Source organism: Centruroides vittatus, unplaced genomic scaffold, assembly GCF_030686945.1.
Source record: "Centruroides vittatus isolate TY-2023 unplaced genomic scaffold, ASM3068694v2 scaffold_490, whole genome shotgun sequence".
Lineage (NCBI taxonomy): Eukaryota > Metazoa > Arthropoda > Arachnida > Scorpiones > Buthidae > Centruroides > Centruroides vittatus.
The window spans coordinates 224,109-248,877 of NW_027122711.1; the positions used below are offsets into that span (position 1 = coordinate 224,109).

General features: G+C 29.4%; 2 protein-coding genes across 3 annotated transcripts in view; one reads left to right on the plus strand and one right to left on the minus strand.

Annotated features, from left to right (window-relative positions):
* na (sodium leak channel non-selective protein na) overlaps positions 1-20,750 on the minus strand; it is a 61,839-nt gene extending 41,089 nt beyond the window's left edge. Inside the window, exons 1-4 of one of the 2 annotated variants that reach the window (XM_067287483.1) lie at positions 20,462-20,750; positions 20,340-20,392; positions 7,821-7,928; positions 2,326-2,511 (exon numbers count right to left, since the gene is read on the minus strand). In XM_067287483.1, the coding sequence (XP_067143584.1) occupies positions 2,326-2,511; positions 7,821-7,925 (291 nt within the window). In that variant the 5' untranslated portion in view covers positions 7,926-7,928; positions 20,340-20,392; positions 20,462-20,750. The remainder of the gene's footprint in view (positions 1-2,325; positions 2,512-7,820; positions 7,929-20,339; positions 20,393-20,461) is intronic. The other variant, XM_067287484.1, reaches the window with a different exon arrangement.
* Positions 20,751-22,434: 1,684 nt separating this feature from the next.
* The window catches only part of LOC136989365 (sodium/potassium/calcium exchanger Nckx30C-like), a 60,322-nt gene continuing 57,987 nt past the window's right edge, over positions 22,435-24,769 (plus strand). Inside the window, exon 1 of the mRNA XM_067287481.1 lies at positions 22,435-22,612. The gene's annotated coding sequence lies outside the window, so the exon portion shown is untranslated. The remainder of the gene's footprint in view (positions 22,613-24,769) is intronic.

The window sequence follows — 24,769 nt, forward strand, 5'->3', positions numbered from 1 at the left end:
TCCGAGCTGTATTTTTATTTCTATTTTTATTTTCTTTAATTCTATTTTATTTTGGGGATTATGTTTAGTTAGGGCGAAGGCTCCCTTACTCACCCAAAGTAATATAACGAATGAACGAACAAAAAAAAAAGGAAGAACCAACTCACCAACCCGACAAAGCGCCGTAGGAAAAAACTAACGTGCAATTGTGCTTTCCTGACTCAGAAGTTCAAAGGAAGTTCCGCAGAGTGGGGGGTGACCCCACACACACTAATGTTGAGGACTCACTAAACCTTAAGCAAAGACATCTCAAACGTGTAAGAAATCTTAATAGAAAGTTATGTAAAAGGATTTAGTGAAATTGTCGGGAAAAACATTGACCAGGGGAAAGAAAAAAGATTGTTAGACATTAAGTATGTAAATGAGGGGGTGGTTCCAGAGAATCATTGTGACGTCACCTCACAGCATAAAACAAGCCATGTTTGAGACGGAGGATGAGGTGAGCTTCCAAAGTGTTCGAAGAGAGATTCCAAGGCGATAATCGAGGTAAATCGAAGTAGTTCCTGAGTGATAGATTAAAAGAGAATTCTTGGAGATTGAAAGAGTTGGATTCGAAGGAGTTTTAGCTAGAAAAGGTTCCTAGTATAAGAGGTGACAGATAAGGTTCTAGTTGGTTAAGATTCTTTGCACATAGTTATAAGTTGATTGACCTTGTCGGATTTCAAAGGGGAATAGCTTTAAGATAGTAGAATTTAGGAGATAAGTTATCTCAAATTTTGTCAGTCTTTGAGAATTGTTTGTCTTTATTGAATAAATTGTTGTTTTAAATTTTAATACTTGTATATAGTGCTATTTAATAGTTTATATTAAAACTTGTTTTGTTCTTTTGTGGCTGTACGCCATATTTTTGTACATATGAATTTTAGATTTAATTAGTTTTAATAATTTTCTCTCCTTCTTAACCCTTCTTTCTAATTTCCTTTGTCCATTGTTCTGGCTTCTGGGAACGCGGGCTTCCCACTCCCCACCCACCAGGGGGTCGTGTGGAACAAAGAGTTCGAGTGGAGGACGAGTAAAATCTGGGTCATCGAAGAGTCACTTTTTCTCCGGCCGGACACGAGGAAGCACGGACGAGAACGGCGAGCTCGTGAGACGGAATTCTACGAGGGCCGAATAGAGAGCCGTGAGGTGAGGATCCGGACCGTAGAGTCAAAGACACTGACAAGAAATTATCCTAAAAGGTATTTTTACAACGTTGACGAACCCAGAGATACGCAGAATAAACCACCAGCCGGAATCGGAGTTCAGCGAGAACAAGGGTACCCCTACTATCCTATCAATTCTTCTCACTTCCTACTTTTATACTTTTCTATCCTTTTAGGTTTAAGTTAGTTAAGAATCGCGCGGGTTTTATTGTTACAATCGGACAACAAGAGAAGTTGGACTGAGGGAATCCACAAAGAACTTATTTGTATATATTATTAATCGCGAAATTAAATTTGTTTTAATTGAATTCACGTGTCTGTGTATTCCTATCGCGCTTCACACTTTACACTTTATTGATCTCGACTTATAATTTAAATTTTTTTGGAACCCGCAAGTCCAGGCCTAGCTTTCTAACTGCAAACCCGCGTAAAGTACCCGTTAGGTTAATGGTCGTAAGTTTCAACCAATAGTTTCACCAACCATAATGGCCCATTTTTTTTCACTTGTTTTCAATAGAAATGGATAAGTACTTTACAGGTGTAACCTACTTGGTGTCAGAAGGAAAGACCATCATAGAAACTCACAGTGGCATCTGGACATCACCCAGCTACCTTCACATAATGGAAGGAGGATTTTAAAAATTCAAAGAATTTTGAAGAAGAAAATGAGTCACACATTAGAAAAATGGGAAATATCCTACTGGGAAACCAAGACAGCATAATTAGTATTGTTATTTGCTAAGCTTACAATAGTTATAGTCTTGAGTCCCCAATTCCATGCAAGATCTTTAGAAAAATATAGAAGTCTTCTATATTTTTTTAAATTAGTTAATCATTAATTTATAATTATAGTACAACAGCACTTAACACTTCTAGTACTAAATTATGCTAACTAATAATTACTATCTAAAAATAAACCTAAAAGTTCAGAAATTCTTTGGTTATTTCTGAATTCTGTTCTTATCAAATATTCTTTTACAAAAGAAAACTGTGTATCGATTACATATAAAACTATCAGATATTGTAAAATATATAGCAATTTTTAACGGATCTCTGGTCCCAAGAATGTTTGCTAAACCCAAGCTCAACTTCATTTGTATAGATACACTTACTGGGAGTTCTTAAATATATTTATACTTACAGTGATCACACCTCTAATATGCATTTTGGCAATCATTTCCGCAGAAAACAAAAAAGTAACAAATAAATCACAACAAAACGTGATATAAATTAACGACTGATACTTCTCAAAGGTCTTTGTGGTATTCAAACTAACAGATACCAGGCTAACCAAGGCACAGAGACGAAGTAAACGCCTTACCCATATCTGAAAGAAAATTAATATATAATAATTTAACAGTGCAACTATTAAACTAATATATCTTGTATTTATTATTCTTATATACAGTACATGTAATATATAAACATTTCAAAGCCCGATAATTATATTAAAGCCAAACAATTGCTGGATTAAAAATCGAGCTACATTGTTGCTACTATTAATTAAATACTAAGTAATTTGGCATTAGAGGTAGGCATTTGGCACCATCTCTTATCAAACTTAATAATCATAAATTAATATTTATTAAATAATTTAAAAAATTCTGGAAGAAAAGAACTGGCCCAGAGCATGACTTGAACCCAGCAATTGCCACTTACTGTGCAAATGCATTGCCAGTTATGCTATCTGGCTGGACCTCTGTCTGATCCCTTGCTTCCAGACATATTTAATTTAGATACAACCATACTAGTTACCAATTAGCACCGATTACTCATGGTGCTAACTAGGGATGACATAGCACCCATAGTCTATAATCACCCACTGGGACTCAGCTGGCTATTGCTTTACCCCAGTATGGTATTATGTATATGTGTGTACAGTAGACCCCCCTATAACATGGTAGATATGTTCCGTGTTATATGAATCCGTGTTGTACGAGTCACTTAAATACATGAACCAATCACAGTCCAGCACGTGTGCAGTTTAGGGGCTATGGCTGTTTGAAAGGTTTTCTTCCATAAAATTAATCGATTCTAGCCTAATTTGACTCAACATTTCCAAATCACGTATAATTTTTTAGGAATAATCCATATGAACTATGCTATAAACAAAAAAATTGTAGGTGACTTACCGTGTGCGCGCCGTTTGACGATGCCATTGCTTAAGCTTGTTAATGTCGCAGAGCGGCTCATCGAACAGCGGGTGCGTGTTTCCCGATCAGCGAATTTTTCACAGAAAAATAACTTAACTTTGGAGACATCATTAATAAAAATATAATTTTTATGGCTGTTAAATAATAAATGTTTTTTAGTAGGTCCAGTGCTCGTTTAAACTCAATAGTTTGTACAATATCTGCTATTGGTCCAGATTTGACCAATCCTGTCATGACATGAGTCGGCGATGACGTTTACCTTGTTATACGAGTCTCTTTTAGCGTGTTATACAAACACAATCGCAATTTTTTTGCCGTGTTATATGAACCCGTGTTATAGGCGGTCTACTGTATATATATGTATGTAGGTATGTATGTATATATACATACACATAATTGGGCTACAAATTTGCTAATTAAATGATAGTATTAATCATTAAATTAGCAGATTTATAGCCTAATTATTTAAGGCAATTGTTTAATTATATATATCATATTTTACGGACTATAAGACGCACCTTAATTTTTAAGCAATTTTTTTAAAAAATGCCTATAAGACGCTACGAACTATAAGACGCACCTGAATTTTGGAGGCAATTTTTCAAAGAAAAAAGTGTGTCTTATAGTCCATAAAATACGGTATATACATATAATTATATTAAAGCCAATCTAGTGCCAAATTACTCAGTATTTAATTATTAACAGTAGCAGTGATGTAGTTCAATTTAATCCAACAATCATTATGTTTTAATTGAATGTTCCCAGCTGAAATAAATGAAATATGTTAGTCTTCCAAACAATAACATCTGTCTCTCTTCGCCCTCCTCACTATCTTCTATGTATGCAATCAATTCTCCAAATCTACAGGTAAAGCAAGAATAAACTTGACCAGTATTTTTACTTTACCTTACTTCATCTATATAGGTTTTTTTAAAATTTATGCATGTCAGGCTGTAAACTTCTTGTTAAATTTGTGTTAAATTCTACTTAAAATGCTTTTATAAGTGTATTTTTGGGTCTGGAACTGATTAATCTAAATTAGAGACAAGAGACAAGGACTTCTTCCAGAGAAAGATTAAGGGCAATATCTTCTTAATCTTTCATACCAACCACCATCATTGTAGTTCATCTTCTCTTGATTGATCACTGGCATTTCATTTTTCATCTGTTCAAATCTCTAAAACCAAATTATCTTAAAATATTTTTTCAAACTATAAATGTTAGCATTACGAAAAATAAAAAAACTTGCTAACTAAATGTGCAAGAGAAATTCCAATTCAGAAATCGAATTAATAACAGTTTTACTTACAGTGAAATAATTATTCAGTATTAGATTGTATCCTATCCTAAGTCTCAAACATACATAGCTATTTACAAAAACAAGTTTCTCCTATTTGATGTTGTCAGAATCATTGAGGAGGAGAGCTAGGAACTTTTCTCTGGCTCCAGGTAAAACTTTGGGACCTGTAGTTATTCCCACCCCTATATATTAATGTTATTTTTACTAACAAAAAATAAATTTCTCGTAGTATTTTTGTGAGATTTATGATAATGGGATCCCATTGAGAGGGTTTGTCGCTGTAAATAGATTTAAAAAATTAAATCTTTGTTTCTTTATTGACGAAAAAAGTCTTAAAGAAACATTCAATGTATTTACTTTGTTAAAAAAAAAAATAAATGAATCCACTCTACTCCTGGGCCTCTTACAATCTCTTGATGACCCTGAATGTCATTACATTTCTTTGGAATGTCTTCCTCAAACAGACAGACTATAAAATTAATGCAGTTTCAATTTATAAAATCCTCACAATCATTTACCTTTTATACTTCATTATATTAACTTTGAAAACTGCTTTGTTAAGTTGGATACAAATTCACACAGGTAACAAAATTAAGGCAATATTAAATGTTAACAACAGGCTCAACCAATCATCCATTTAAATTGTGAAGGTCAAAAGAGGTGACTGATATTAGATGTAGTGGATGGAATCGCCCAGGCAAGCAATTCCCGCCGTTTGTAAGGTAACGGAAACTTTCGTAATTCAAAATCATAGCCGTTACAGAAGAACCGTTAGAAAAGATCCGTTGGGAAAGTCGTTGTGGTTTGAATTGATGATCGACGGATGATTGGCTGTTGGAGAATGGCTGTTGGCTGGACTTTATGAAGACATCGAAGCAGATTGGCGAAGAATTTGAACGCCGGCTACTATATAAGCAGTTTTCAGCGGGAAAAGAGGTTACCGAGATCTCGCTATCTCTCTTTGGGACCTTGCTGAAACCTGGTGTAAGTGGACTCTCGTTGGACTATCACAAACTTTTCCTGACCCGGAGGTGTTGCGAGTACTGTCTGTTAGCGGAAGTCGTAAGGTCTCCTTCCTTCCGAACTTGTACGGAACGTAGTCGGTTGTAACTTAGATTAGTGTATTGTGGATACCTAGTTGTAAACGTTATTTTGTATTTATTTTGTATGTTTGTCTCATCAATACAAACATTGTGTTTTGTCAATCCGACTGGTGTTATTTTGAACATTACTTCAGTAATTGTTAATGTCAATGTCATCTTAATTTTGCCACCCATATGAATAAGCCTTTGAGACTTCATCTTTTAGTTGCTAATTTTCAGAATTAAAGAAAGTCAAGTGGAAAAAACGTTTAGTAAACCGATAAATTTAATACTTTAATTGATTGGATTTTTGAATATAAAATAATTGTAAACTGAATAAATAAAATAATTATTCAATTTATTATTATTTCAAAAAAAAAAAAAAATGTTTATAATATATAAAATTATGCGCACAAACTATGATATTTGTCATATGCATAAAGTGTAAAGCTACCCATTGTTCTAGTCAACTGAGTTGATCAACTACAACTGATTTAATATTTTGTATCTATTAAAAGAAAACATATACAGTAGAGAGTCGTTTATCCGAATCAATTGGGGACTGGGGTTGTTCGGATAACTGATTTGTTCGGATAACCGATTATGTACGAAAAAATATATTAACCTGTCCGATGTTGAAATTTTTCTCCGTTGCGTGTCGCTTCGTGTTGAATTTTTCTCCATCGTATGTCGCTTCGTGTTGAATTTTCGTCAATTTTAAGCCTAACAAAAATTTTTATAATAATAATCGAGGCTATTGTATCGTTAAAAATTATTTCTTTATTTTGTACAAACGAAATAAATATATTGAAAAATATAAAAACATAAAAATTATACTTTAGAAGTAAATCTAGTATCAAAAACGTTCGATTCAGCACGACACAGTCCGACTGAAAAGCGTTCGGATAAACGACTCTCTACTGTATTGATAATCAACATTTCTCTTTTGTGTTCTTTTCCTTTTATCATATTAAAATTCTTTAAAAATTATCTTTTAATAACGAATAGTTTCTTGTAAAATACTAAATATTGTCAATTTTCATGAAATGATCTATACATTTTGTGATTTATTGGCATGAGTCAATAAATCACAAAACTTAATAGATACTTCCGCGCAACAGGGAATTGTCTCCTTTTTGCTAATAAAGATTGATTGAATGAAAATGCATAGTTTCATTTATTAATACTATTCTATTTTATTAATTAAGCATACATTTAAATGTTCCAAATAAATAAAGTATAATGGAAGACTAAGTGTATGTCAATAAGTAAAAATTGGTACTATACATTTGATTCATTTCTTACATTATGATGAAAGTAAGTATAAAAGAATAAATTTAATAATAAATATGAATTAAATGCAGTAAGCGAAATAATAAATTATTATTGTTTTGTCGAAGCATGAAGCTAAACATAGATTTGAAGCAAAACTTTAGCAATTATTTATTGTGACATCATCACAATGCCGAGATGCAATTTTTAATCATATGTTTAATTTATTTAATTTAAAATATATGCTCTCCACCTCAAATTATTACTTTAGTGTCTTACCCCTGTACATCATACTTTTCCATTAGCAATGGAGTTGTGCCAATGATCTATCTAGCTTCTCTTAGAGAAAGTTTTTGTATTGAAATAACGTGACTTTTGATTTGCATCAGAAGTTTGTTTATAGTTAAACGGGGTCTCTTGCCCCTAAACTTTCCATATCTGCTCTTAAATTTTATTTATCTAACACCATTCTCGAAATTAAGGAAAGACGGACGACAGCGGGAATTTATAGGTCTACAGTTTCTTTCAAATTACAGCCCAATGAGACAATTAAGGTGTCACTAAAACAGATTTTAAAAAATAAATATATTAAGAATAAATTAAAAAACACAAGTGAAAAACAAAGAACACACACACAGCTGTAATGAATTATTATTGTTATTTTTTTCATCTGTGAGAAAAATAAATATGAACCTACTATAAATTTATACAATTGGAAAAATTCTGTATCTAATTTGTTATATTGATTTCAATTTAATTTATGAAGTCAATTTCGTAAACTGTCGAAATTTTATGATCAATTTAAACGACTAATAAAAATAAAACTAACCATATTCACCCATTCTATATCAGTATTTTCGTTTAATGTTTCGTCTGGTCCATAATCAGCCAACGTCACCTCCCCTCTCATACTCTGCTTACGACCTAACATCATTTTCTGAAGAAAAAACAATACATATACATATATAATTAAATTCTATTTAAATATAAAATATTATTTATGATGTTTTATTATACTAGATTTTATTGCTCTTGTCATTTTTGTAGTTAATTTTAAAAACTATAAAAAGTATTAAAACCTTTTTACCGAGTTTCTTTAGAAAACGTACAAAAATTTATAAACGTTTATATTTTATTACTCTTTCTCCGAACTGTAACATTATAAATAGAATATAAAACAATTTTTTAATGATACTATTACATTTTATTTGCAGTTACTATTGCTATATGTGAAATAACGTCAGAATCAGTATAGGGAATCTAGTTTGTATCGACAGTTGAACACATGCCCTACATATGATAAAAATTAACAATTAATGTCTCACAAAAAACCCACTTTTTTAAATGTTAACTAAGATTTATTTCTTTCATTATATTTTAAAACAAAAACCATATATAACTGTGGATGGGTTGTCCTGTAATCATGTATTTTACATGTGCTTTGTAACAAATTTTCCTGAACTTGAAGAATTGGGACTAAGTTCTCCAGGGTCTCTTACTGCTCTTGGGCAAGGAAATGAGATTAAGCAAACAAAATATAAGGGAGCTGTAATGGCAGTTCTGACTGAGAGGTTAAGCAAGAGAGACGCGCGAAGAGAAAAGAAAAAGATGAACGAAACAAGAGTTTAAAAAAATGAGGGAAAGTGCGATAGCTTGTATTATGAGTTATAGAATATTTTATTTATGTCTTTGGTCCATACTTTTTCATTATTTCTCTAAAATTATCATTTTTTGTCCAACATCTTTGGTTAAAAAATTTTGTTGAGGCAATTGACAACAATACTTGTAATGTTACTGAAGTAATTACTTTTAGATCCTTTAGTATATAATGTACTCATATCCTTTACTCTTTTCACATTTGTATAATAAAACTTTACTTATGTATTTGTGTTAAATTTTTTAATGAAATCAAAAATTTTAAAACAATGTAAAAATTATTGTTTGAACTTATGCTGGTTATGTATATGTATATTTAAGTTTTTTTAATCTATAATAAATACTTCCATAAAATATTGATTAAAGTTCAAACAATATACCAAAAATATATTCGAGTTGTACTTGCAAAAATGTTATTTAACTAACAATGTTTACCTTACAAATGCATATAAAATACATTGTGCTGTCCACCCTCCTGCAAACAGCACCGTTTAATAGCTGCATCTCACGTTACTATGAAACGTTTGATACAGCACTGCACTTTTTAGCAGTGCAATCACGAATAGTATAGCCACATGGTAGGAATTACTTAATGGGTCATCAGAAGTGCATAGTACTCCATGATTTATAAATGTTAATACAGAAAGAAAAAAAATTGAATCTTAAATTGATTTATTTTATGAATGCAATATATTATATGGGTTAATGTTACCTATGGTAGCGAATGTGGTGGCTCGTCTCTGAAACAGTGGATACGCACGTTCTAACCTAACCTAACCTATTCTTATAATTTGGTTGGCAATAATTATGGTAATTTATTAGAATAGGTTAGGTTAGGTTAGAACGTGCGTACCCACTGTTTCAGAGACAAGCCGCCACCATCGCTACCATAGGTAACATTAGCCATTATATGCATATAATTTGTTATGTACTCTCAAATTAGACAATCTTGTTAATGCGAGTAATATTTATTTTTAATATGGAAGCTCTTTTAAGTCTATCCTGTGCTTTAGAATAATTTAAATAATCTAAAGTATGGTATTAATTATTACATTATATCATCCAAAAAATACCATAATTTTAACTGATTAATAAACTTGACAGCTTTCTATTACAGTAATATTTTAAGAAACATTATAATCTAGATCCAAATGAAACAAATTTCTTTCAACAAATAATCATTGGTTGTAAACATTGTAACTCAAAAGAAAAAAAAATTATATATATTTATAGATAATTGTAAAATATTGAATAGCCTAGATGCTGTAAATATACCGAATTAACAGACCTACATAAGAAATAATTAAAATATTTCTATCTAATTAGATAGAAGAGATGATAATATGAATTAATTTACTAATTATATGAAAATAAGACATCTTTATATTGTTTACTTTCAATCAAAAGTGAAAACTGTTAATTGATCAATAATTTGTTTAAAACTAAGAGATAATACGGGTATAAAAATGATATATTTCCCCACAAAGAAAGATATATAAAGATAAATGAGATACAAATTGATAAAAGGGCCCACCAGTGGCCAAGTGGTTCCGTTTCCCGAATGCTGGGAGTTCGGTCGTGGGTTCACGCCTCGCCAGGATGAACTGGCCATGTAGAGTTTTTCAGGTTTTCTCCATGTTGTAATGCATGAATAGGGGCCATTTACCCTTAAAAACACCTCCCAGAAGGCATTCCACCTAGGCAGATCGCCCAAGTGTTGCATTGCTGTAACTAACAACAACGCAACACTTGATAACAACAATGCACACTTAATAAACAAACAAACAATTGATAAAAGGAAATAAAAATTACACATTATGTAAAAATCGTTGGCATAAATGTTTATATTTTGTAAAGTTTTGATGAAGGTGATGTTCAATAGGCAACATGTTATTAATGAACAATAAAAAAAAAGGGGTCTATGACAATGATAATCGATAAAAAAGAGTATGTAAATGTGATACGGATCTAGTTTTTCTGGAAAGAACTAATAATTGGATATTACGCCATCAAAATATTTATAAGTTAAAATATGATCAAAGTACTTAACTCTTTCTTTAAAATCAGGTAGTCCCAGTCTGATTCTTGCGACGTCGGCATTATTAGTACCGTATTTTATGGATTATAAGACGCCCCTTAATTTTTAAGCAATTTTTTAAAAAAATACCTATAAGACGCACCTGAATTTTGGAGGCAATTTTTTGAAGAAAAAAGTGCATCTTATAGTCCATAAAATACGGTATATTGGTAGATGGCAAAATTTGCTCGGAAGGGTGTATTTCCTTAATAACTTTATTTAGTAAAGGGGCTACCATTGTCCAGATTGATAAGCAGTAGTCTATTAAAGACTGAAAGTTTGCAAAGAAAATTGACTTCAGTACAATTTTTGAGAATATAGGCCTATAAAAAACGCCTTAAAATTCCCCGGCAAAATAGATTTGGCAATTTTTTCTATACAACCTTTAAAGGTCGACTTATTATCAAAGACAACTTCCAAATTGCTATATGAATTTACATAATTTAAAACATGATTTAAAGATGTACAGATGCAGAAATGGAAAATCTCTAATCAGAGAGAAGCAAATTGTGACAGTTTTACAAATATTAACTCTTAGATTTACTTTACTAAAAGCTAAAGATAAAATTTTGAGGTCAGTTTGTAAAACTTTAGGGTTGCGATTTAAGAGTTTTATATTGTCGAAATAAACTATAACTTTATATTTAATATTATTGAATAGATTTTTAATGTATGAAGACAGTGCCGTAACTAGCCACTTCCGTGCCCCGTGCAAGAATTTGCATTTAGGCCCCTTAATTAATTAGGTTTGGGAAAATAATAAAACAAATACATGCATTTTGGGCCCCCCCTTCCAAGTGGGCCCTGTGTGGGTGTACCCGTTGCACCTGCCTAGTTGTGGCACTGTACGCAGAGAAAAATAATCCACTCAAAATTGATCCTTGTGGGATGCCACTAATTTGGGAGTATCTAGGAATTCAAAATCGTTTAAGTTTATCTTGTATAATCTTAATAGAAAATAGTTAATTATCCAAACTGAATGATGGCAAATACCACAATGTCAGATGGGGTATAATTTAGAAGTTACTGATATATATATTTTGCGATAAATACAGATCTCAAATAATTTTAACATTGTGGACGATAGGGTGATAGGTCTGAAAGAGTTCGTGTCTTTTTTATGAATAACTTTTATTGTAGATGAATGCCATTGTTTCAGAATATAGCTATGTTGAAGTAGCCTGGAAAAAAATTTGGATAATGTGACGGTCGAGGTAGGCTGTAATTTAGAAAAGAAAATGGCAGGTACACAATCTGAATTAAAATTAGTGTTTTAGCTTGCAGATAGTCTCTTTGACTTCTAAAAACAATAAGCTATAATGGTTGGTAAAATTATTACATGAAAGAACAGTAAAATCAGCATCAGGTATAATATGAAAAAATCTAGCTTTAATATTGTTGTAGACATTATAAATTATGTCATCAGGTATATGTTGTGTTGTGTTTTCTTAGATATAAAACCCCAAAAAATACAAGTGTCAGAGTCAAAATTAGATATAACACTTATAAAGTAATTTTCAAAAGATACATAGCATTCTTTATAAAATTGTTTTTGAAGTATATGATGTAAATAAAGGCCACAGGAGTTTCCACTCCATTTCCATCTGGCCCATTGTTTTATGGTTGCATTTCTCAACTTTTTTAAGTGACGATTAAACCATTTATAAGAGGAAATATCAATTGAATGGAATTGCAGGAATTTGTTTACGGTAAAGTAGATAATGTATATTTGATCTGTAATGGCTTGTATGGACATAATTGGAGAATTGAAAGACCAGTCAATAGAGCAGATGAAATTTGAAGCTTGTGTGTTATTAAAATGTGTCCATAGAGGTATTCTGTTAGTCTTACAGTAACTTCAAGGCATATAGACACATGGTCAGATTGGAATCCTTGGGCTGGGTAGGCATTAAGATTATAGTTTGAAGTAAAAGATAAATCTAAAAAAGTGTTAAAATATGTAGTGAAAAGTATATTTTGGGATAAAATTGATAATGGGTAGATATCATTAACAAAAGTTAACTTCATCAGGATCGGGAGATGAATAAGAGGATCGTGGTCGGTAAATGGACCATGCAATATTAGATAAATTAAAGTTACCACATAGTATTATCTTATTGTTGCAAAAATTGTCTATTATTACAAGGTACCGATGTAAAATGCAGAGAATCTTTTCCCTAATATTGGGGGGAGGATAAATAGTAATTATAATTAATAGACAGATAATTTTACTATTAAAATACAGTCTAAGTATTCAAAAATGTTTTAAACCTGGATAGAAGGGGTTAATGCTGCCTCACTTAACGCTAATTCAATATAATGTGGTCTGCTCGAAGCCTTAAAAAAAAAAAAAAAAAGCTCAAAATTTATGCCAATTTAAATTATCGTGGCATTTCATTGATTCGTATACAATACGATTATTTACGAACATGAACCAATAAGCAAAAAGAGGCAAAAACGTGCACTTTCTTTAAATCTATGTTTGGTGCAATTTTGAATAAAATATAGCATCGTGGATGCCATAGGCAATATCGGCTTCGCTTGGCAAGAATTAACTGATAAATGCACGAACGAAGTGTGGAAGAAGTTATGGTTGAAGGTATCCATGAATTCTAAACGAGAAGAGCCTATCGCTGTATCATTAGGTTGACCAAAGTCAATCTAATTGATACAGTAGGACTAGGAGATGTAGACGAGCAGGATATTGAGGAGTTACAGCAGGATTCTGGTGAGAGCCTTACCAATGATGACCTTCAAGAACTAACAGAACAAGGAATTCATGTACAACTGGAAAATAGAGATTCTGAAAATGAAGAACCAAAGAATTTCTCTACAGATTTCCTTAGTAAAAGTTTGGTAACAATAACCGAAATCGTTGATCAAATTGTAGCAAATGATCCAGATTTTGAAAGGAGTGCAAAAGCAAAACAAGGCATTTTAGATGCGATCTTCTGCTACCGACATTTCCTTAAGGAAAGAATAAAGCAACAGATGAAAAATGAAACTTCACGATTTTATTGCAAAAAAAAACAAGAATTTTAGAAAAGTCAGGACCTCCATCACAAAAAAAGAACTTTACATTTCTGTTTGCATATGTTTATGTGTTATTTAACATATTTTTATATTAATTTGTATAATAATATAACTTAAAATTAAAGTAAAATTTGTTTATTTTTGGTCACGTATTCCCCTTTCCCTATTTACTCTATGTCAGCGGTTCCCAACCTTTTTTTGACCAGGGACCACTTTGATTTCATTGTTGTTAGCAGGGACCACAAGGTTTAAGAAAAATAAACTGTGTCAATCTAAAAATAAACTGTAATCAAAACATAAAGCAGATACGTTCTCAGCAAATAATTAGCTTAATTCACCACACTACACCTTTATTTGTTGCTGAGATGGTTTTATTGAAAGAACTAACGTTTTCGGCCTACTCAATAGGCCATCATCGGGCTTAACTTTCGAAAACGGAACATTGGCGTTCCATTAAAAGAATACATTTGTTTAAAAATTCAAAGCATCAGTAACGGAAAAAAGGAAGAACAAGATAATATATACAAATATAAATATACAATAAAATCAAAATAGTAAAATAAGAAGTAAAAAAATAAAAAATAAAAATAAATCTACTGGTGATACTTTATATAAACATAGTAGCAAATTGTTAAGGAATAATTGATAAAAAATGTAAATATAAACCAAGGTAAGCAAGCCTACGAGGTCGTGCTAAATTTCTTGACTACAAATTTCCAAGCTGTCGGTAGGCTATCTGCGTCCCTCGCATTTATGCATGTCTCTCAACAATGTTCTTTCAATAAAACCATCTCAGCAACAAATAAAGGTGTAGTGTGGTGAATTAATGTGATCAAAACTTTTAACATAAGTAATAGTTAAACTCAAGAGTAACATGCTTTAACAGTACTATTATAATAGAAAACATAACATTTTTAGTAAAAATTAAATTCAGTTTGTATCAATGTGGGAATAATAATTTAAATGAATAAAAGTTTTAAATCTTTTGCGGACCATATTTTAGCTCTTGCGGACCACTGGTTGGGAACCGCTGCTCTATGTTAAAATGACCTCGTTTAATGCTGTTTCGTTTAGCGCTTTGTCGTCTAGGAATGCATCCCCCGCGTTAAGCGGGGGTCTTACTGTATTTTGCTTTTTTATTACCAAAAAGGAAATATGTTGTTCAAGCAAGAAAAAATTGTGTAACATGTATGGAGAAGATGTATTGACAGAACAACAATGCCAAATTGGTTCACAAAATTTCGTTCTGTCAAGCTTGATAATAAAGATGCACCACGTTCTGGAAGGCCAGTTGAAGCTGATGAAGATAAAATAAAGGTATTAATTGAAGCAAACTGCCGAATAACAACACAAGAAATTGCTAAAAGATTAAATTTGTCAAATTCAACCGTTTATGATCATTTGAAACGACTTGGTTTCGTTTCAAAGCTAAAATATATGGGTTTCACATGTTCTTAAAGAAAGAGATTTGCTCCTTCGCACTGACATCTGTGATTTGCTTCTCAAACGTCAAGAAAATGATCCATTTTTGAAGCGAATCATAACTGACAACAAAAAATGGATTGTTTATAACAACGTTGAATGCAAGTGATTATGGAGTAGAAGAGATGAGCCAGCTCAAAGCACTTCAAAAGCTTAAATTCATCAAAAAACGTGATGATCTCTGCTTGGTGGGATTTTAAAGCAATTGTTTTTTTTTTTTTTTTGAGGGTCTACCAGACTATTCTACAATTGATTTGGAAGTGTACTGCCATCAAACAGAAAAGGCCAGAATTGATCAACAGAAAAAAAGTGTAGTGTTTCACCATGGTAATGCCAGACAAGAAGTTCAGTAACTTGTCAGAAGCTGTTAAGGCCACCACACACATTCAGGAAATCCTTTGAGGAATAACTGTGCAGGCCTGACCTCGAGGAATTCCTGAACATGTGTGAGTGAAAACCGTACAGTTTCGACGGCCTGTACAGTCAACCAGAGTAGAAACAAAAAACCATTTGATTTTCCTGCACAGTTTTGAACTGCGCAGGCCAACTGAACGTGTGTGTGCCGTCGTGTCGTTCAGTTGTGAGGCCGCCGAGTAGCGAGAACAATATCTCGTGAATGTTTGGAAAAATTATTTTTTATAACCTTTTTAACTTTTATTATTTTAAGATCGAATATTTCTTGAGTAAATTAAAATTATAAATAATTTTAATATTTAGAAAACTTCTCAATTCATTTCCTCAGCATTTTTATATTTAAAAAACTTTTCAGTTCATTTCTTTAGTTTTCATAAAACATCTTGATACTCTATAATATCATTTTCTTTTACATTTTAAAAAAAAAAACAATCCTCATACCGGTACATATAAAATCCAGAATATCTTCCTAAGCCTTTTCGTTTCCGGTACCCAAGACAAAATTAATCACCAACTAACGTTTTCAACGTTAGTTGGTGATTAATTTTGTCTTGGGTACCGGAAACGAAAAGGCTTAGGAAGATATTCTGGATTTTAAAAAAATTATTGTTTTAATACCTATACCTGTTTTAATGTTTTAATATTGTATTAAAACATGACAATTTGAAATAATATTTTAACAATAAGACAAAGTAAAATAGGGAAATAGTTTAATATAATAATTATTTAAATTATATTTGTTACTTATTTATCAAATATCTATACAACGTATTGATTTTGAAAATATCTATTTTTTGTTCAATTAAGAATTGTTCGTAAGATAAAATATTGCAAAAAGAACAATGCTTTTTAAAATATCTGTGGTAATAACAATTCTTTTTAATATCTGAACTTGGACACCCAAGAAGTTTCATGTCTAAATAACTGTAGCTCCAGTTTTTAAAAAAGACTTTTTTCCCCTATCTATCTACCTTTAAATAAAAATAATTCTTTATACGTTGAGAAATTATTTAATAAGTTTTGTAAATTACTATGTTTGATCCAGCCAGTTATATCCGATGGTTTTTCGTCTATAAAATTTAACCCATGAATTTTTTTGGCAGTAAAATCGATTTGCCAATGATCTTTCGCTGGTAACTGATGCTTTTTAACAGAATCTACAGCCCAAGATTTCTCTTGAAAAATTAATTTTGTGATCTGAAATAATGCCATTAAAAAATTATTCGTATGAAAAATTAACTTTGTCATCAGTGCTACTCAAACCACTACTACTACTCTTTACACATAGACTTCTACGCACATGTTTTTTCCCGCGAGTTTAATACAATTTGTTGCCAATAAACATCCAAGAACAGCCAGTACGTCGTCATCGGATGCCACAACCGACTGACTAACTGAGAGATTTTCCTCCTCGTGCGTGGGCAACGGGAAATTCTGAATTACCTCAAGGCCAGGCCTGCACAGTTATTCCTCAAAGGATTTCCTGAACGTGTGTGGCGGCCTTTACAGCTTGGATGGGATGTGCTACCACACCCACCATATTTACCAGATCTGGCACCCTTGGATTATTACTTGTTCCAATCTTTACAAAATTTTTTAAATGGAAAAACATTTACTTCAAATGAGGATGTCAAAAATTACTTGAATCAGTTTGTTGTAAGCAAAGATCAGAACTTTTATGAGCATGTAATCTTTATCATAAAAGTTCAGAAAGATGGCAAAAGGTATCGGACCAAAATGGTCGATATATAATTTAATAAAATATTTATATATTATAAGAAAATTGTTTTTTTTATCATGAAAAAAACTAAATTACGTTCCAAACAATCCAATATTATCAAGATACCAATTCCTCATTGACGTTCTCTAGCAATAGAAAAATAAGAGTAACCTAACTGTTCTAAGTAATTATATACATCAAATGAATAACGGGTTCCCGACTTTCGGTAATGATATACAAATTATAAAAATCGTTTAGAATTGTAGGCAAGTGTACACATTTGTTTTTGATGAATCTTATATTTTGTAAAAAAACTTTAAGGTAATTAACGGAAAGTGACATTTAAAGGCAGTTAAGTATCAAGAACTAAAATATAAAAATGCTTATATAATAAACAAACAAAAAAAATGATGTAATTTCAACAAAAAAATGATGTAATTTCAACTAAAAACGTGATTACATCGTAGAGAGAAAACAATAATACAAGTAATATTTTAGAATATTGATTGAATTGATAAACAAAATTTATAACTAGCAAAGTAAACAAAATGCTTAATAACTGAAAGTACACCGAGCTTCACCAATTGCAACTAAATTCTGCATCATAATTAATGCTGTAATCTGTGGGTATAGATCATGCCGACTTCTGGGTGATAGAGTTATTGTCTATCATTTTTTCCTTTTTTTAAAACTGTATTTTCATTGTCTGGAAAGTAGCAACTCTGACAGTATAGCTTACAACACTGCCGTTTCTTCCCATTTATCTAAAAGAGTTAATTAATCTGAATTTTGTTTATGAAATAAAATGAATAGCTAGAAAATTTCAAAATTATTTAGTTACAACAGACTTCAATATTTTATATTTTCAAAAGTAATGATAATTAACAATATAATAAACTCCAGATCAGCAGCGCCGCTAGCTGTTTGAGCGCCTGTGTGCAATACCGATTATGCCGCCCCCGTTTAACTACAACTGCCTACGCTGAGCTTGCCAGCAATACCAATTTGCCACCCCCTGGATGTGCCGCCCGCATGCGATGCACACCTTGCACGCCCACTTACGGCGGGCCTGCTCCAGATAAAACTGATTACATAATACATTTCTGTATAATATAATGGACTCAATTGGTTGTAAATTAATTTTGATTTTCAGTTTCTAATTTTTTCATATTACTTCATCATTTCTTTGTTCACTAGCAGATAAATAATGTAGTTACCAGCATCAAATCCATATATCTTCTTTATAAAAAATATAATTAGTTTTTGTCGGAAACAGCATATCTTGTGCTTGATATATTATCTTGTCTCCAAGGGATGTCTTTTTAAATTATGGATATTTAAACTGTTCTACATCCTATTTTATAAATTAAAGAGAAAACTGTGTATGTTAAAAATGCTAGTTTTTTTCTACAATATATTAAAATAAAAAAATATATATTGAATTAAACTGAAGAAAAAAGTTTGTATCATTTTTATATCAATCGACAAACTAAGCAATTGTGATTCTTTCTTTAATTATTTTCTATTTTCCTTCGTTTCTCATGCGCTTTTATATTAAAAGGCTTGACAAAATTAATTTTAAAAAGAAAAATACTAATTTTATGTAAATCATTGTTTACAATAAATTCACTAAAAAATAATAGCCATAATTATTAATTAAATAATCACACTAGTTATTATATCTTTTATTTTCATCAAATCAAATCCTTATGGAAGTGACAGTAAATGAGTTTGAATCGTAGCAACAGAATCTAAATGGCAGCAATGCCGGCTCTTTTAAGATCATCATTAAAGAAAGAAAGAAATTATCTATAACAATTGTAAAAATATTCTTGTCAATAATTAAAAATTGTTGGGAAATTATTGTAAAAAGAATGTAATCATGATATTAAGAATAAGAAAGTACTTATTAAGTAATCAAACATTCTAAGAGATTAAAAAAGATATAAAATGATTATTGCCTGAAATGGATATCATAAAAGTCTGTACAGTAGACCCTCTATAACACGGAACGTATCTACCGTGTTATAGGGGGGTCTACTGTATAACAATCACATGCACAGACAACAACACAAACTCTTCAATTTTGTTCAACAGTACGGTTATATATTTCAAGGTTATGGTATATTGAAAATTTCTGTTATAAATTACAGAATGTAACGCAGAATTGATTCTTAGACTGCTAGAACAAGTCAACATATTACTTTGTTTTCCAAACAAAGTGATATGAACAACTACATAATGCTAAACATCTCTTCACTGCTAATGGACCTTACAGGAATGTTGCAGCAAGATACTAAAATGATTCCCTAATCCATAGTTAATGGTTTCTGATAACTAAACCATACTTTCACTCAACCTTTCAGAGCAGCAAAACCTTTTAATAACTAACGTTTCAGTCATATTTAATGACCATCTCAAGGACCCGAGGATGGTAATTATCCTCAAGGACCCGAGGGCGATAATCACATTTAATGATCTCCTGAGGATGATCATTAAATATATCCAAAAACATTAGTTATTAAAAGTTTTTCCTGCTCTAAATTAGTTACTCAGTGAGTGATTTGTTTACACAATACTTCACTTTATTTTCAGATATAGCCGTAAAATAGTGCGAAAACATTTCTCCGCTATTAAGAGTTTTCGGTTGTCTTAATTTAGCTGTAATTTTATTTCTCGTTACAACTTTCGAAATGGATTTCTCTGTAATTTTAAAAATAATATATAAAAACTCTTCTTATAAACTGAAAATTTCAACTGGCGACACTATACAAATTAAGTCGCTGGTTAATAAAAATTAAATAAATAATCAAGTCATAAAACAATGATAAACAATGCATCAATGTTTATATTAATTACAATAAACACAATTTAAACTTTTGTTTATAAAAGTTAAAAGAATAACATTTGCAATTATTATATATGAAAGCCATTAAGAGAAAGCATATAAAGCTATAAATACTTACGAAAATAATAAATTCCAACCCGGATGCCTCTCCATGCAAACAAAATATTGAAACTATCAAAAATATTACAGATTAGAAATTATCATCCTGTTAAAATAAACAATATGAGAACAGATACAAACCTATACATTGATTATCAAATAAAGGAAAGGAGTAGGAAGAGGAACATAGGAGGATTCCATGTTTTCCTCTTTCCTAATAGGATCAATCAATCTTCTCCTTAAATAAGTGTTTATCTTCAAAACATCCAGCTTCATAGTTCTTGTAAATAACACGTGGACATTTTTAGTACACAAGTGCAGTATTACGTCATAAAGGTATAGAATATTCGCATGACGTCATTTCGTTTCGTTTCTTTAAACGACTCCTTTCAAAATCTAAATTTACAATTATTTATTACCATTCAGTTAAAATAAATAATAAAATAATTTACTGGATAATTTTCAATTCTATTTATAAATGTACGAAAAAATAATTATAAATAATTAAATTATTTTTCGTATATTTTTTTATTATATTTATCTTTATTATTGTTATTTTAAAAAATTATAATAAAAATAATAATTTATAATTAACCAAAAATAATTAAAATTTAATATCAACCAATCACGTATCTATTAGAGAAATCGTTTTAAATATTTGAAATTTCAATAACCAATAGAAGTTAAGAGCAATTCTATTTTAAAAATTTTTAAAAATTTGAATACTGTACTTGAAAATAAAACAATATTTAAATAACATAACACGTAGATTATATATATTTATATAAAACAATATAGGAAATGAATGCTTGGCATTATTTTTTTTAATATTTAAATATAATAGAGCAAAATTCATTTACAAAAGTCTGTACAGTACATCAAGAACATTATATAATAAATTAGTGTAAATGTGAAGAAGGAAGACTAATACTAAAAAAAAAGCGATAAAAATATTTAATTTATGTAATTCTAATCGTTTTCTATAGTTTATTTATAGCATCTTGTCATTTATTTAATTGAATAAATGTCACCATAAATTTTTGTCACAAGAAAAAGTCGTGTGAGAAAAATAATTAGAATTATATATAAAATGTATATTATTTTATAAATATTTAAAAATAAAATTTATTTTCAGAAACGATGATAATGTCAATAAATTATTCTACATTGAAAGGATTTCTAAACCTTTTATTTAAATAAAAGGGAAAAAAATCTTCAATTTATAATGATTTTTACCAAATCGAAATAAAATTTGGCAAAGATGAGAGTCTTTTATGTGCCAATTCCGTAGCTTATAATTTTTTCCGTTCTCTCATTACTCACAATTTGATATATTTTTACAGTTAGAGTGAAGAAAAAAATCAATTTTTAACTATAAAAGATGTCGTTTAAAATTAAAATTAACGTTAAAATTACGTGCAGATAAGTTTCCTGAATATATATATATATACATATAAATTATAAATATTTTAAATTAAATAATTTTCATTTTATTATATTTTAATAATTATCTTAATTATTATTATCAAAAATTATATTAATTAAATATTCGTATAATTCTTTCAAATAAAAATAAATTAATAATTAATTAAATGCGATTAATTAATTATTTTGCTTTAATTTTCATTTTAAAAAAAAGAAAAATAATAATAATTTAAAATAGTACAAAAACTTACCAAAAGATGGCGACGAAAAAAATTTATTTTAAAATACGTTCAGATAAATAAACAAATTTGGCATGTGGTATTTAATGATTATTTATTCATTATTTCTTTTTAAATTTTTTCAAAGTCTGTTTTTCTCCGATTGCATCTTTATTTTTATTTTAAATTTATTTTTAGATTGCATTGTGTAATCACGTGATATATCGAAATTAATCAAATCACGTGATCTAATATATATATATTATCGGAGAACTATCACCGACGTAACTTAAATAAGTTACCTTGACAATAAAGCGTGTTTTGTTTTACTTTTTATTATTAACTTTACTAAAATAAACAATAGTTTTTTTTTTTTAAAAAATAGAATAGAAAATCGATTTTATGACTATTGTTAATATATTTATTTATATATTTTAACCTTTCACGCTCTGCAGATGGCGCTTGAGTCATAGAGATTGATCGGTCAGCGTGTGATGGTTGATGTCGTCAAGAGAAAGTCAAGTTTAGTTAGGAGGAATGTAGGTCGTTATGTTGCGGTAAATTTCTCTTCCAGAGAATCTAAGTAAAGACTTTAGCATAGGAACATGTAAAGCACATATTGGGAAAAGTTAAATCATTATGATATATGGTAAGATGATTTTTCTAAATGAGTTTTCAATTGATTTACAATATATTTAATGTATAAAATGTATATTTACAGTTATATAATCTAAATATACATATATCCTGTATATAAAGGTGATCATATTGATTTTTATAAGTTTTTTTCCTATATTTATCAATTCATTCTGATGAAAATTAACTTATAATATATTTTTAAACATGATTTATGTGTTTTTTTTTTAAATATATGCTCAACTATTAAAATCAATAAACATTTATAAATTGTTTATAAAACCTTTAAGGTTATATTAGGCAGAATATTCACGTTAAAAGTACTTTCGAGACACATGCACAAATTTTTTTTCTCTCTTATTAATCTATTTCAAGACAAATAAATTAAGAATTTTAATTAAATTTTATTCTGTAATTAATTATTGATGATAAATTGTGTTATAGTTTAATTATTAAGAATATTTAATCACACTTTATGCTACACTTAATTAATTTTTTTTCCATTCAAACTTGAATTTTTAACTGTTTTTCTTAAATAAATAACTGTGAAAAATTTTATAAACAAATAAGAATTGGTATTAGCTTATTAATATATGAATTTATGTGAAAAACAATTTTTTTTTGTTATTTTTTTAGAATTTTATATAATATATTCTTTGATATTGTATTCAGATAAAAGAAGAAATATTGTGAAAGGTTATTTATTGTGTATTTTGAGTAGAATAGCCAATAATCACAGTTGTATTGTGATAAAGCTTTAATGTAGATCAACTGTATGAATATTTTAGAAAGATTTCATCCAAAATGCTATAATTTCTTCCTTTTTTTATGTAGTTTTCGAAGTTTTAAGGCGCGCGTGATAATATCTAATGGTGTTAGAAACTAAAAACAACTACATTAAGTTATATATTTAAATTTTGATAAAGTTCGTAAAATCTTAAAATTTTCATATAAGATAGAAGTTAACTTTTTGTAGAAAAATTAATATTTCATTTTAATTTAATTGGCTAAAAGATGTTAAAGGATTAAATTATTAAAATTATATATCATGTTTAATAAATGACAAATTTAATTAAATATTTAATTAATTTAATCATACAAGATTTAATATTGTATATAGTATTATAGTATTAAATTATATAATTGCACTTTCATATTTTGAATGATTAAAAACTATTTTAATTTTCCTTCGCCTTTCATTTAACCCTTTGATTATAAATAATAAAATATATTAACATGAGTCTAATATGTGATTAGTGGATGTAAAATATCCTGAATAAAGTATTAAGATTAAGAATATCATATGCTTCTTATATATATATATATATATTAAAAATGAATATGAATTTTCAAATTAAATTAAAATTTTAAAATGTATTTTTTTCATTACATGATAAATTACACTTAAAATATAAAAATAGTAATTCATATGAAATATATATATACATATATATGTATTTTTTATGAATAATCTTTTAAATTTGATTGATTAATTAATTATACACCGAAATATAATTTATGATAGAATGATGATCCAAAATTGTTCTTCATAGGAAATTTATTATTTAACAGATGATGAAAATTACAAAAGTTATCTAACGACAATTAAATAATAGAACAATAGAGGTTTTTTCTATAGCAAAAGTTTCTCTAGATAGAAACTTTCCTTGACAACACATTTACTGTGAGGTGAAAGTGGATTTACAGGGGCAAACACTTTAAAAATATTTTAATTTGAATATTTTATTTTTAAAATATTTGAAACAGAATTTAAACAATAGCTTTATTTAGCATTTCTTATCTCTTTGTATTGTTTTTTCTTTTTTAAATAATTACTTATTGAGATAGCTGCAGGTGTTTTAAAAATAACAAAATTGCCATCATCATTTTTTTAAATGGACATTAAGTTTTATTGTTAAAAGTTTTCGACTTTTAACTTCTTATACAAGAAACTTCGATCTTTTGGTTATTGTATTCTGTTATCTTTTGACGTGTTAAAAATTAATGATTTATGATACTAAGAAAAATTTGTTTTTAATTTAATATATGCGAGTCAGTCGCTCTTTTTATCATAAATATTTTATCAAAATATGATTGGATGTGTTAATGAATTGTATTCTCATGTCATTCATGGATGATTATCTTTTTGCTGAAGGGACAATGTAGTCAT